General features: G+C 45.1%; 3 protein-coding genes across 3 annotated transcripts; all 3 read left to right on the plus strand.

Moving 5' to 3' along the window:
- The first annotated feature begins 392 nt into the window (after positions 1–392).
- Positions 393–5705, plus strand: LOC108149437 (leucine-rich PPR motif-containing protein, mitochondrial). The gene is made up of 5 exons (XM_017277019.1): positions 393–614; positions 1233–1758; positions 1888–3196; positions 3261–4976; positions 5039–5705. The coding sequence occupies exons 1-5, from the start codon at positions 475–477 to the stop codon at positions 5581–5583; spliced, it is 4236 nt and encodes a 1411-aa protein (XP_017132508.1). The 5' UTR covers positions 393–474; the 3' UTR covers positions 5584–5705.
- A 466-nt stretch (positions 5706–6171) lies between these two features.
- On the plus strand, positions 6172–10875 carry LOC108149490 (pre-mRNA-splicing factor CWC22 homolog). The gene is made up of 3 exons (XM_017277109.2): positions 6172–6900; positions 7307–8618; positions 8684–10875. Exons 1-3 carry the CDS (start codon positions 6280–6282, stop codon positions 10744–10746), a joined length of 3996 nt encoding a protein of 1331 aa, XP_017132598.1. The 5' UTR covers positions 6172–6279; the 3' UTR covers positions 10747–10875.
- Positions 10876–11882: 1007 nt separating this feature from the next.
- On the plus strand, positions 11883–12583 carry LOC108149561 (40S ribosomal protein S26). Its single transcript, XM_017277199.2, has 2 exons — positions 11883–11994; positions 12078–12583. The coding sequence occupies exon 2, from the start codon at positions 12086–12088 to the stop codon at positions 12428–12430; it is 345 nt and encodes a 114-aa protein (XP_017132688.1). The 5' UTR covers positions 11883–11994; positions 12078–12085; the 3' UTR covers positions 12431–12583.
- The last annotated feature ends 1397 nt before the right edge of the window (positions 12584–13980 follow it).

Below are 13980 nucleotides of genomic sequence, written 5' to 3' on the forward strand. Positions count from 1 at the left end.
GGAAATATAAATTTAAGTATCATATTTTTAAATAAATTTGCTTTCATTTTATTATAAAATAAACAAAAAATCAACTTTTTAATAATTTTTTTCAATTTTACTAAACAATTGTTTTACTTTCTCTTTTAATGAGTTCTATTTTGTTGTTGGCTTGTGATGTCAAAGAAAACCTTTAATTATTGATGATATCAATAACCGGATTCAAAAACTTAAAAAATTTTAACGGTTGTAATTTTCCCGTTACCGGTTGGTATTTATTTGGATAGCGGGGACTCACTCCACAGTTAGCGGAGACACATTAACGAATAGTGGATACACCCTCCACAGAGATGGGAAAACATCGATGATGCCCTGGCAAACATCGATGTAACCGATGTAGGTATCGATGATTGTCCACCTCCACCTTCACCGCACTTGTGCTAACGTATTTTAATAATAAATTGAATTTATTAATTAAAACCGAGCAATCCGGCCATGGCATCCATCCTGAGGACGGGCAAACTGCTGCGTTATTTCGCTGGCTTCACGAGAAACGTGGTCGTGAACTCGGTGCGTGAGAATGAAACGAGCAATCTGCTGAGCAATGCGCCGTGCATGTGCGGCCAGTTCCAGAAGTGAGTAAAAACCATACAAAGTACCGGCATTACGCAATGCATCCGTGTATTTATGTAAATATTGGGGCGTTTGGTCATTTTCCATTCGTTGCTACCTGAAAAGAATGGTACATATCAGATCAATGCAGTGTAATCTTAGCTAACAAATGTCTTATGTATTTACATAACCTCATCTGGAATAGTTGGTGGAGACCCCTTTATTTAGTTGGTGTTAAGTTTTTTTTTTTATAGAAAGCTTAAACTCTTATCTGGGGAGTGCTAAATAAAACTTTATTTAACAAATCAATCAATTGTTATAAATACTTTCTCGAGAAACGTTTACCAAACTTGGTTAAAATGGTAACATTCATTTAAATAAAGAACAGTATCCTAGTTTGGCAAAAAGGTTGGAACTTATTTAAATTAAGCTAACTTAAAGCAACTTTGGAATAAATGAAATAACGGAAAGAGATGCTATATATATGTATTTATTTTGAGAAACAAACCTTATAACTCCTTTTTTGTGGGAACCAGTCTTTAAAGTCTTTAAATAACTAAAACTATTCATGTGGGAAAAGTTTAGGTACAAAAAGGCATTTTAAATCTCATAAATACCAACTTATTATGATCTCCCTCCAGTGGATTTGCAACGAATGCCGCAGCCAAAGCGGAGCTGTCCCTGGACAAGCAGATTCGCCGACTGGACCACGATGTGCGGCGCACTGGACGCATTTCACGGCGGGATCTGGAGGAGGTGCTCGACGAGATTCGCACACACAGGACGGCCACCAGTTCGCAATCGCTGCTGGTGATCCGGTGCTGCGGCAACTTGGTGCCCGAGGAGCTGCCGGAGGTCAGAACGGCCCTGGTGCAGGAGATCTGGAAGACATTGAATGCATTGAACGTGCCCATGGACATCTCGCACTACAATGCCCTGCTTCGGGTTTACTTGGAGAACGAGCACGGCTTTGCGCCCACCGACTTTCTGGCCGAGATCGAGGCCAAGGGCATTGAGCCCAACCGGGTGACCTATCAGCGCCTGATTGCCCGATATTGCCAGCAGGGAGACATCGAGGGAGCCACCAGGATTCTGGAGTTCATGCGGGCAAAGAGTCTGCCGGTCAACGAGAATGTCTTCAATTCGCTGATTCTAGGACATTCACAGGTGATACTATATTCTCTCTAGGATTTCAATCAGTCAATGCTGTTCATTCGATTCCTGAGATTCCTGAGACCATCTTTTATTATCCCTTAAAGAATGGGTGTTAATAATAAAAATTCAATACCTTTCCAGGCCAACGATTTGGAGTCCGCCAAGGGCATTCTGGGAGTGATGAAGCAGGCGGGATTGGAGCCCAGTGCGGACACTTACACCACGCTTCTGTGCGCCTTTGCCCGCCATGGCGATCTGGCTGCCCTTAGGGAAACGCTAACCGAATGTGAGCAGAAGGAGGTCATTTTGCTGGACAAGGATCTGCTGGACATCGTGTACACTCTCACTGTTAATGGCAATGGCGAGCAGGTGGATGAGATTCTGCCCAAGCTGCGACTCTCGCCCGGGTTCAATCAGGATGCAGTGAATGTGATCCTTCGCCTGGTGAACAAGGGACACGAGGATGTCGGCCTGAAGCTCCTTCGAGTGATGCCGAGGAGCAATCGTGTGAACGGCGAACCCGTGGATGTGGGCGCCTTCTTTATCAGGCAGATGGTTAAGGCCAATCGGCCAGTGGAGAAGATCCTGACCATCTGCAAGACTCTGCAGGCCGAAGGGCTCAATCCCAAGGCCTTGACCATTGCCACCGAAGCTGGTCTGACCAATGGCGTGGTTAACAATGCCCTTCCTCTGCTGCAAGAGATGAAGAATGCCGGTTTGCCCATCAGACAGCATTACTTCTGGCCTCTGATCTGTTCCGCAGAATCGAATCAAGTTTTGGAAATCGTACGTCGCATGCAGCAGGAGTTTGCCGTGTTTCCCAACTCCGAAACGGTCAGGGACTATGTGATTCCCAACCTAAAGGAGAAGAACTGGGAGCGAATTGTCACCGCTTTGAGGGATGCCGGAGTTCCAAACTCCACTGCCGTAACCTCGGCCGTCTACTCCGCCCTGGTGACCCACCAAATTGCCGATGCGGCCAAGATTATGGAGCAGAACAGGGCTTACTATGTGCCGTTCCTGTTCAGACAGCCTTTGATCCTGGCCCTCAGTCACACCAACGATTTCGCCTCCTTCATCCGCTGTGTCCGCCAAATTCACGAGGGCCTGCAATTCCGACAAGGCAAGGAGGAGGAAGTTGAGCAAGTGGAGGGCGGAGCTGCCGCTCCCACGGAACGCAGCACACCCGATGTGGTGGGTGCTATCCTCCAGGAGGCCTTCATTTATTTCCGGCGGGATCGTGCGGCTACGCTGGAGAAAATCCTCAAGGGATTGGTCAAACAGGGTCTGTCCATCAGCAGTGCCAAGGCCTCGCAGTTATCGGAGCAATTGGGTTCGGAATTGACACCAAGGATCTCCGAACTTTTGGGAAAACTGAGCTCAGGTGAACTGCAGCCAGTTCCTCTGCCAAGTAGTGGAAAGCGAAGCTTGGACTCCCTCTCCATTGATGGTGAGTTATTGTCAATTGTTTCACTAAGTAATATTTTAAAGAATTTCTTTCTTTATTGCCACAGAACTTGAACGTTTCATTGTTAATGTGGAGAGCAAAGGCGAGAATGCCAATAACATCAAGAGACAACTCTTGAATGCCTGCTTCCGTTCCCAGAACCTGGAGAAAACCCTTCAGGTCATCGAGAAACTGGAGACGGAGAAGTTCCAGATCCCCATTGGAATACATGCCCAGCTCATCGACCTCTATACGCATCACAAGAAAAGTCCAGAAGCTTTGGATGCCTATGGCAAACTGAAGGCCAAGGATGCCACCTTCCAGCTGGATAACTTAAAGGCTGTTCGTCTGGCTGATCTTCTCCTGCAAGAGGAACGTGTGGACGCTGCCTTCAAAGTGCTGGATGATAACAAAAAGGATTCTCCGCTAGCCGAAAGCGAGGGAAGCTTTAACTATGTGAGCACCGTGTGGAGAATTTTGAATTCGATTGCCGAGGCTGGTGAGCCGGAAAAGCTGCGAAAACTATTCGATGCCCTGGTGGCTGGCAATTACGTTGTGCCCACCAACGTCCTTCTCGGACCACTGATCAAGGTTCACCTGGTCAAGGATGATATTCCCAGGGCCATCGAAGCCTTTGAGGAGATCTGCCAGAAGCACAAGTCGACTCCGTGGAAGAATGAGTTAGCCTGCCGCTTGATCCAGAAGGAGGATGCAGCGAATCTGCAGAAACTAACCGATTTGAGTACTGGCATTCATGGGGAGGTCAACAGCCTTTACGATCTGGTGTTCTCCTTCGTGGAGTGCGGTCGTGTGCGGCAGGCCAGGAAGATCCTGGAGACGCCCGGTCTGCGTACGCGTCCCCAGAGGATCAGCAGTGCCTGTGATCGCTACAAGAACGAGGGTCAACTGCAGCCTCTGGAAGGCCTCATTGAAGCCACCAAGGACCTGGGTCACATCGATAGAAACAAGATCTACTACACGCTGCTGTTGAGCTACGACAAAGCTGATGAGGCGGAGAAGGCCCTTGGATTGTGGACCAAAATGCAGGAGGAGTCTGTGACGCCCAACGATGCTTTCCTCTTGAAGCTGGCAGAAATCCTGAGGAGAAAAAACATTGATGTGCCATTTGTGGTGCCCGAAACTCAAAGGGAACAAGCCAGAGCCAGGAAGAACAAAGGCGATGCAATTAACGAAACAGTCAAAATCGTAGATCAACAAAAGGAGAAGGCACCAAAGAAGCAGCAGCAAACTAAAGCGGAAGAAGTAAAGACCAGTGCGCCACCCAAAACCGTTTCCCATTTGTCTGGCTTCCGTAAAGCCATCTTGGCCAATGATCCCGACGCAGCCATATCCCATAAACAAAGTTTTCTTAGTGGCGACAAAGTGGGGGCCTTGGACATTTCCCGCCTGATTGAACTCTTGGTGCGAGCTGATCGTCTAACCGAGGCCACCAAATACGTTGAGGAACTGCTGGGCGACAAGCTGCACCCGCAGCCCAAGATCTTCAAGTTTTACCTGAACAAAATTGCCGCTGCTGGGGACTTGGCAACGCTGGAGAAGATTGGCCAGCAGCTGAACGAGGAGCAAAAGCGTCTGGTTTCGTTTGACAATCGCTTCTGTCATGCTAATATCGTGGCCGGCAAGGCGGAGCAGTTCCTAAAGCACTTGACCACGGAAATCGAAGCAGCCAAGAATGCTGAGGAGGCGACCAAGCTGGCCGAGAAGTTCCCACGCGGCGGAGCTGTGGGCATTTTGGACAAGCACCCGGAATTGGTGCCACAATGTGAGTTCTTCGCAGATCCCTGTTTTAGTTCTTATAAGATTAACACTCAATATATTTTGCAGACCAATCCCTGGCCGAGAAGTTTGCCGCCCACAATCAACTGGGACCCATGAATGTCCTGTGGATGCATCTGATCTCCAGCGGTCAGGAGGCGGCCTCCAAGGAGATCTGGGACAAGCACCTGTCAAATGCCCCAAGGTTGATGTTCCAGCGCGTTTTGCAGACGGCACGGGAGCAGCAGGACGAGAAACTCGCCGCCACGGTCATCTCCCAGCTGAAGAACAGCAAAATCTCGGAGGGAGCGATCGGCAATGCCTACTCCTGCCTCATCGACATCCAGACGACCAAGGGCAACTCCGACAAGGCCATGGACGCACTGGCCAATGCCATTAAGGACGTCTCGCTGGAGAACATCAACAGGACGGCCCTGCTCCGCTTGAAACAGGCGGTGGAGGAGAAGTCGCAGAAGTTCCCCTACACGATTCCCGAGAAGCGAACAAAGGCCGATGACTCCAGCTCCTCTTCGTCCTCCTCGTCCTCCAGCGACGACGATGTGTCGCCATCGATACCCGAAACCGTTCCACCCAAACCGGACAGCAAGGCTTAGTGGCTTCTGTAGTAAAGCCCCTTCTCTAGTTTAACCCGTCGTGATTAAAGCCTATTTTTAAAGTATTTACTATGGATAAACGATTTGTAAACTAAAATAAATTTAGTTGTTTTGTTGCGAAAGTGCACGGAGTTTTTATTTATTTATTTTCTATTATCCTGACGCTACGAGTATCATACTTTCACATTTAATGTTTATTGTTTTCGTCAGTAAAAATACCAAATTTATTTGAGCAATAGAAAGTGAGTATAATATCTTTTCAATTTAAAATATGCGATGTTGTTTAGGTAAAATAATAAGCTTACAAATTGCTCAAAACCGATTAGTATATTCGGAAACATATTAAATGCACTAAAACCTTTAATTTTTTCTCTGTAATTTTCAATTTTCTTTATTATTAAGTTCTTTAGTTTTTTATTTTTTTTTAATTAAATTTTATTGGTATTTGAATATCATTGAATTTTGAATATAATGCGGCAATGGAATCAAGCTATTACAATGCCTAAAAAATACTGAATTTAGTAGTTTGCATATCGGTATAGATATTCTATCGATATTTAAAGGCGCACGAGATTTTATCGGCAAGCGAAGGCGTTTGGGGATTTTACTCGAGAATCTATCGCCGCGTTGTGTTTTTTGCTCTCCACCAGATTTTCATCGTTGTTTTCCTAGCAATTTTCCCAAATTAACCGCGCGATGGGGGAAAGCGATGCCGAGAGTGATTCCAGCAGCAGTTCCAGCAGCAGCGGGACTTCCAGTGGCAGCGACAGCGACGCCTCGAGCGACTCCTCGTCCTCCTCGAGCAGCGGCCGGGAGAAAGAGGAAGCAGCGCAGAAGAAATCCGCCAAAGATGCGAATAAAACTGATAAAAAGGACTACGAGGCGGATAGCGATAAGAGAAGAGAAGCTAATAGGGACGAGGATCCGACTTCCCAGCGAAAAACTCCAGTGGAAAGCGAGCCCGATCAAATTTCCCATTCTGCTGGCGTGGAAAAGCGGCAAGAAGAAGCAGCAGCTGTCGCGTCGGAAACAGAGAAATTAAATGAAGCGGAAAAAGAAAAAAAACCTGAAGTAGAAACACCTGTCCAACGACAAGAGGAAGCAGAAGCCACAGGTGTGACTAAAGAGCTGGAAACACCGAAGGCCCAAGAAGAGCACACCGAAAAAGAAGCAGATGAGCGGGGAAATGTGGAAGAGCAGCCGGTGACCACCAATGGAAGTGCTGGAATCAGCAAGGAATCGGCAGAGGAAACAGCAGCCGTTACAGTGGAACCTCCCAAAGCGGAGAACCACATCGAAGAGGGCGAAATTACGGACGTAAGTTAAATCACTTTAACTCCTGTTTTAAGTGTTTGTAGTTTTATTTCATCAATCAGTGAAATTATAAATATGCTGATTTATTTTGTGTTTTATTTTTAATATTTCATTGTCTAAGTTTTCATTCAAGATAGCTACATATGTACATTGGTTGTACTTTTTCAAGTGTTCACTTGTAATTAGCATAACAAACTTCTCACTAATGATTCCCCATCATGCCTATGATTTGAATAGAAACCATTGAATTCTGAATTGTAAATGAGCTTAAATTTAGGTCAAGTGCGCACGTCTTTTCTGAAACTTAAAAGTCGACCAACGTTTTAAGAACATTAATTGGGATTTTCCTCAATATTGATTAGATACCCGATTTCATTTTATTTTGGTTTTTAAATTTTCCTCATTTTAGAAAGACGATGATGACGTGCCGCCTGCTAAGGTGAATGAAAAATCCGCCGCCATCAAGGGGAGTCCAATCCAAGAGACCAGCCGCCAACGAAGCCGCAGCCAGGATGAAAAGCGCCTTCGGCCACGATCTTCGAGCAGAAGTCCTTCGCCCCGCAGCCGTCAACGTCGTCGCTCGAGGAGCAGAAACAGTAGAACCCGCAGCGGCAGTGGCAGTCCCATCCGGCGCAGGTCTAACTCCCTGGAGAGAAGGCGACTGGAGCGACAGAGACGTCATGAGGAGCGGGATAAGCGCGATGAGGAAAGGGCCAAGGAGCGGAAGAAGCGCCACCAAAAGCGGGGCAAATCCGGCAGCAGGCGTAGAGATGATTCCAGGGAAAGGAAGAGGTCATCTGATCGCAAACGAGATCGTTCCACCTCTAGCCCGGGATCTAAGTCTTCCAAAACAGCTCGCCATCCTGAACCAAGTAATGCAGACAACGAAACCGTCACCGAGCCTGCTGCCAAAATCACAGAGCGTCAAAGGAAGACTGTAGATGTGTTGACATCCCGCACGGGAGGAGCCTATATTCCACCCGCCAAGCTGCGTTTGATGCAGTCGCAGATCACGGATAAAGCCTCCGCTGCCTATCAGAGAATCGCCTGGGAGGCCCTCAAGAAATCCATCCACGGTTACATCAACAAAGTGAATGTAACCAATATAGCGATCATCACCAGGGAGCTTTTAAGAGAGAATATCGTCAGGGGTAGGGGTTTGCTCAGCAGGAGTATTATCCAAGCACAGGCCGCTTCGCCCACCTTCACCCATGTGTATGCGGCTCTGGTGAGCATTATAAACTCAAAGTTTCCGAATATAGGAGAGCTGCTGCTCAAACGTCTGGTCATCCAATTTCGTAGGGCGTTCCGCCGTAATGATAAGTTGGTATGCATGTCGGCCACCAGATTCATTGGACACCTGGTCAACCAGCGGGTGGCCCATGAAATTCTGGCCCTAGAGATCCTCACCCTGCTGGTGGAAACGCCTACGGATGACTCGGTGGAGGTGGCCATCGCTTTTCTCAAGGAGTGCGGCATGAAACTGACTGAGGTTTCCTCCAAAGGCATTGGGGCCATTTTCGAGATGCTTAGGAACATCCTGCATGAGGGAAAGTTGGACAAGCGGGTGCAGTACATGATCGAGGTGCTGTTCCAGGTGCGAAAGGATGGCTTCAAGGATCATCAGGCTGTCGTATCGGAGCTGGAACTTGTGGAGGAGGACGATCAGTTCACGCATCTGATGATGCTAGACGAGGCCACCGAAACGGAGGATATATTGAGTAAGTAAATTTATGATTTTTACTTTCTTATTATATTCTAATCCCTATATGGTATCCGTTCTCAGATGTTTTTAAATTTGACGACAACTATGCGGAGAACGAAGACAAATACAAAGGTCTTAGTCGCGAGATCTTAGGCAGCGATGATGGAAGTAGTTCGGGGTCAGGTTCCGGATCGGATTCGGATAGCGATTCGGACGGAGAGTCCGGTTCAGATGCGGAAAACCAAAAGAAAACCGAAGGTGGAGATATCATCGACAACACTGAAACCAATCTGATTGCCCTGCGACGCACCATTTACTTAACGATTAACTCCAGCTTGGATTATGAAGAGTGTGCCCACAAGCTGATGAAAATGCAATTGAAACCCGGCCAGGAAATAGAACTCTGCCACATGTTTCTCGATTGCTGTGCAGAGCAGAGAACATACGAAAAGTTCTATGGACTACTGGCCCAACGGTTCTGCAACATTAACAAGATCTATATACCGCCTTTTGAGGAGATCTTCAAGGACACGTATCAAACCACCCACAGATTGGATACGAATCGCCTGAGAAACGTCAGCAAGTTCTTCGCCCATCTCCTATTTACAGACGCCATCAGTTGGGATGTGCTGGAGTGCATTCAACTGAACGAGGATGATACCACGTCCTCAAGCAGGATATTTATCAAAATCCTATTTCAGGAGCTGGCTGAGTACATGGGATTGGGCAAACTGAATACAAAGCTCAAAGAAGATGTGTTGGTCGAAAGCCTGGCTGGTTTGTTTCCCAAGGATAACCCCAGGAACACCCGCTTCTCTATTAATTTCTTCACCTCCATTGGCTTGGGTGGTCTGACGGATGATTTGAGAAGATTCCTTAAGAATGCCCCCAAGGCTGTGCCCGCAATAAATGCCGAAATCCTGGCCAACTCCGGAGGGAATCCTTTTAGAGATGGCTCTGCTCCCGCTGCAAATTCAAAGACAGGCCCACCTTCGGCCTCCTCTTCGTCATCGTCATCTTCGGACTCCAGCAGCGAAGACTCCAGTGAAGAAGACAAATCCAGCTCCGAATCTTCTAGTGAATCCTCAAGTTCCGACTCCAGCTCAGAGCCCCAGAAGAAACGCAAGCGTAAGGACAAGGGTAGAAATAAATCGAAAAAAGAAAGTAAGGAGAAGACCAAAAAGGCCAAGAACAAAAAGGCCGAAAAGAAAAAAAAGGCGGAGAAAGAACGGAAAAAGGAAAAACTGAAAGCAGAAAAGGAGAGGGAGAAGGAGAAGCAAAGGGAGAGGGAAAGGGAAAGACAGAAGGAAAATGATAAGGAGAAAAAGCGCGAGAAAGAGAAACAGAAGGCAGCCAAAAAGAAATCAAAGCGCAAGAGGAAACGTCAGGAGAGCTCAAGTTCCAGCAGCAGCGAAGATGGCGAAAAGTCCTCCTCCGAATCTTCTTCGTCCAGTTCTTCCAGCGAAGAAAGTGATGCGGAACCTCAGGCGAAGATTAAGCGCCAGGAGCAGATTCAACGAAACAACAAATTCCGAGGACAACCGCAAGATAGTGATGAATTCAACTTGGAAGGTCCTGAGTCCAGAGAATCGCATCGCTATCAGTCCAATGGAAATGGTCAAAGGCGCAGGGATAACTCCATTGACAGAGTAAGAAACCGGGAGAATTCTTCCTACGGCAGAGAGAGAAACCGGGATAATTCTTCATACGATAGAGAAAGAAACCGGAATAATTCTTCAGACAGAGAACGAAGGGTCCCAAATTTCATTTCCCATGACAGACAACGAAAGCGAGATAGATCTCTTTCCCATGAGCAACCACATAGAAGGGAGAATTCTTCCCCTCGCGAGAGGCGCGTTGAAAAGAACAGTCGAAGTGAAATGGAAGGCAGGCGAGGTGACCGTTCGTCCAGAGATGACCGCGGCGAAAGGTCAGATCGTGGAGAGAGGTCAGATCGCAGTGGCCGTGAAAAGGAAAGTGATCGCGGCAAGGACCGTGAACGTGACAGAGAACGGGATCACAGGAGCCAACGGGAACGTGAAAAAGTTCGTGACCGGGAACGCGGTCAATCCGGTGACCGGGACCGATCCCGTGATCGCTCGCGAAGAGAGCGCAGTTCACACCGATCCAAGGGGCGTGGCTAAACTTGCAGACTGGAGACCGAGACAGACAAAGATTTGTTTTGAATATTTTACTTTAACAAGTGTACAAAGAAAACCCCACTAAGCTGATAAAACAAAAATAAATGTACAAAATGCAAATGTCGAAAATAACTAACATGTCTTTAATTCATCAAGAAATACCCACCATTCAAGTGTACAGATAAGAAAAGGTTTTAGGCGCTGATTACTTTTTTCTTTTATTGACAGCTGCCACTTAGTTACACTACATTAATAAAATTGTAATATATTGGCATACTATTTTAATAAATTTTAGAGAAGCATTACTTTACAACGCGTATCGACCGTCCAATTAATATAGAGATTCCCAAACTATTTTGACTTTCCCGTTTGCTAAATATATATTTAATCAACGAAATAAGGTTTCACCAATAAGCTTAAATCCATATTTCTTCATTAATAGAAAATATTAAAAAATTAAGTTATGATTAATAAAAAGTGAAATCGTTCAATGTAAGTTCCCGAATTTGTATTTATCGAAACGCTGTTTAAGAAGGTTACAAATATGTTTTAAGAACAAAAAGAAGAAGACAAATAGTTCTTTACTAAATGGCTTTAAATCTAAAGTATGTTAAGAACTAATGGGTTTTTTAACTAATGAAAAAACACAAATGTTTGTTTCTCATTTATAATAACACGGGTATTAATTATTTATTACCCGCTAAAAGTCGCAGGGTGGCAAGTTGCCAACCACATTGCATATCCCGATAAGAAATATTTTATCAATTTAAAATCTAACCTCATTGCACATTGGCAAACACTTAATTGTTAAATTTATTTGTCATTTCCTTAAAGCCTAGACATATTCAACAAATTTAATTTAAAAGTTTTAAGTACTTTCTTAAAATAGGGCCTGTTGGCAGTTACACTTCGAGCTACAAATTTTAAACTAAATTAATTTAGACAATGATAAATTATTGAGTTTTCTAATAAATACTGTTTATTTTAATTTATTTTTAGTTTTTTAAACTAATTAAAGCTAAACTATTTCCTTGGTAAGCTTAATTCAAGCTAGAAAATGGCTTATATCCGTGGGAACCCTGGTCACTCTGATCCGCGTTGCCAACTACGCTACAGCTCCCGTTTTGTGATTTTTTAGTCCCTTTATTCCAGTTTCGCCGGGTGCGTCCACACTATTTTCTTTCTTTTCGTTTCCCGAAACGTGAACACACGCGGATTTCGCTGGGCGGATTTTGAAAATCGATAAATAAGGTAATTATGCCAGCCATCCGCACCGCGAGTCCGCTGATAAATGCTAATGGATGTACGATGCAATTGATTTCGTTGAAAAACAGCCGCCAATATGACCAAGAAGCGCCGTAACGGAGGCCGCAACAAGCACAACCGCGGCCATGTGAAGCCCGTGCGCTGCACCAACTGCGCCCGCTGCGTGCCCAAGGACAAGGCGATCAAGAAGTTCGTCATCCGCAACATCGTGGAGGCCGCTGCCGTCCGCGACATCACCGAGGCCAGCATCTGGGACTCCTACGTTCTGCCCAAGCTCTACGCGAAGCTCCACTACTGCGTGTCCTGCGCAATCCACTCCAAGGTGGTGCGTAACCGATCCCGCGAGGCCCGCCGCATCCGCACGCCCCCTCTGCGCTCCTTCCCCAAGGACATGGCCCGCAACAACCAGAACAGGAAGTAGATATTGGCCGGAGCCGAGGAGCACTGGGTGCTGCACCACCAACATTCGCTGTGTATGGAGTCCATCATCTAGCCGAGTTCTCTGTCATCTGATCAGGACAAAGCCAAGATAAACCGACGAAATATATGCATCCAGTTCTTTTTTAATTTCAAATAAACAGCGTGCTTCATTGGGAAACAGCTACTACTTAAAAACAAAAAAAAAAACACCTGTAATATACAGACACATTTATTGCCAAGCCTTTGTAACCACGTCATGACATGGAGATGGTGTTCTGAACGGGATTTGTGTTGTAAGTGGACCAGAAATGAAATTACATGTTTTCTAGAAGTGGGGAGCACTTGGTGTCATCTTGCCGGGCTTTCGGGTACATGTGTACTTCTGAACAGAAACGATGCGATGCCAAGATAACAGTTTGTTGAAACTGTATGTACTTACAACAACTAAAAAGTTGCCATACCCATTACTAACCCATTCTTATCACTTCATTATATACCATCCAATTGGAGAAAATTTGCCGGGCTTTTATTGTGGACCAAAGGAAAACCTCTTGTCCTAAGGAGGAACGCCGGCTTTTTCGTGCATCCATACTTCCTATTCGGAAAGAGATTGGCAAACCGCTACTACTGGCAAAAAAAGTTACATTCATTACCATTTCATTTAAAACCCAGTTCAAGAATATTTATAGGATTGTGTGCTTAAAGTGTATTGGAACAAGAACTAGATTTCCAAACATTTGTATACACTATTTGAAATGCGTACTCCCATCTAGCCGGTTCCTCTCGGATCTGATAAGAATGGTTAAATAGCAACTACATACAAGTAAGTTCCTCCTTTAAGCACTCCTAAATTAATAAGCAACCCATTATAGAAAAGGTGAACAACCGGGAAGGGAAATGTATATATATAATTTCTATAAATTCAACGGCTTTAAGGCAAAAAATAACATTTGTGTCCAACTATAATCCCACACGTGCTTATTCATTACTATCACTCCACATCGAGGCTTCTTCCACTTGTTTCCTGTTCGGAGGTGTATTTAGTCGTGTGTGATATCTCATTTCCGCCTCTCAACTGCTACAAAGTCTTTTGGAATCCTGAAGAGATGAGTTGCGTAAGTGAATTTTAATATAATTTAATTATTGCTTTCTTTAATGGTTTTGGGTTTTCACACTTCAGCTACACAAATTGTAGGTTTACTAATCAAATATGAAAGCTAAGAGACAGTGACAAAAGTAATTATTTATTGGCATTTTAATAAGGCAGGTCAGGGGATTGCGCCTTATCGATCAAAATCAAATGCCTTTAACTTCTAATACCACTTTAACAAATGTTGTAAAGAATATGTAATTTCATGAAGTAAACAATTGATGTTTCCGAATACTTCCGCAGTGGCGCCACCGCGCCATGTAAAATGTAAAATGTATTTCTTTAAACGGGTTAAAAATTCATGCAAATCACAAGCAACAAAAATGTATTAATATAATGTAAATTGTTAAAAATTTAGATAATATTTATGTTAGGTTTAAAAAGCGTACAGTTTCGACATT

Source organism: Drosophila elegans, unplaced genomic scaffold (genome assembly GCF_018152505.1).
Source record: "Drosophila elegans isolate 14027-0461.03 unplaced genomic scaffold, ASM1815250v1 contig_814, whole genome shotgun sequence".
In the NCBI taxonomy this organism is placed as follows: Eukaryota; Metazoa; Arthropoda; class Insecta; order Diptera; family Drosophilidae; genus Drosophila; species Drosophila elegans.